At 42.8% G+C, this 304-nt stretch overlaps 1 protein-coding gene across 2 annotated transcripts in view; it reads left to right on the top strand.

Moving 5' to 3' along the window:
• The window catches only part of RBM47 (RNA binding motif protein 47), a 7579-nt gene extending 7502 nt beyond the window's left edge, over window positions 1-77 (top strand). For both annotated transcript variants that reach the window (XM_010140633.1, XM_010140634.1), the window contains one exon: window positions 1-77. This exon is cut by the window's left edge and continues 2 nt beyond it. In XM_010140633.1, coding sequence (XP_010138935.1) covers window positions 1-77 — 77 coding nt within the window.
• Window positions 78-304: the final 227 nt, after the last annotated feature.

Here is a 304-nt window from a genome sequence, read left to right on the forward strand (position 1 = left end):
ATGCTGGCTACATCCCCCCGGCATTCCCGGCTGCAGCCATCCAGGTCCCCATCCACGATGTCTACCAGACGTACTGAGACTGTCAGCAGAGGAGGGCAGTGGAGAATCACACACTGAAGGAACACTTTACTATTTATGAAGAAAGAACCGGCTGTCAAAGAGGAAACATTTGGGCTCGGTAAACTGATGCTGAAAGTGAAGAATGTCATAGAAAAACATGTTCAAAATATTTTCTACGCTTGAAGTTTTCACTAACTTTTTTAGGCTATTTTTACAATTTAACATGCCTGTATTCATACATTTC

This window comes from Buceros rhinoceros, unplaced genomic scaffold, assembly GCF_000710305.1.
Source record: "Buceros rhinoceros silvestris isolate BGI_N320 unplaced genomic scaffold, ASM71030v1 scaffold12447, whole genome shotgun sequence".
NCBI lineage: Eukaryota > Metazoa > Chordata > Aves > Bucerotiformes > Bucerotidae > Buceros > Buceros rhinoceros.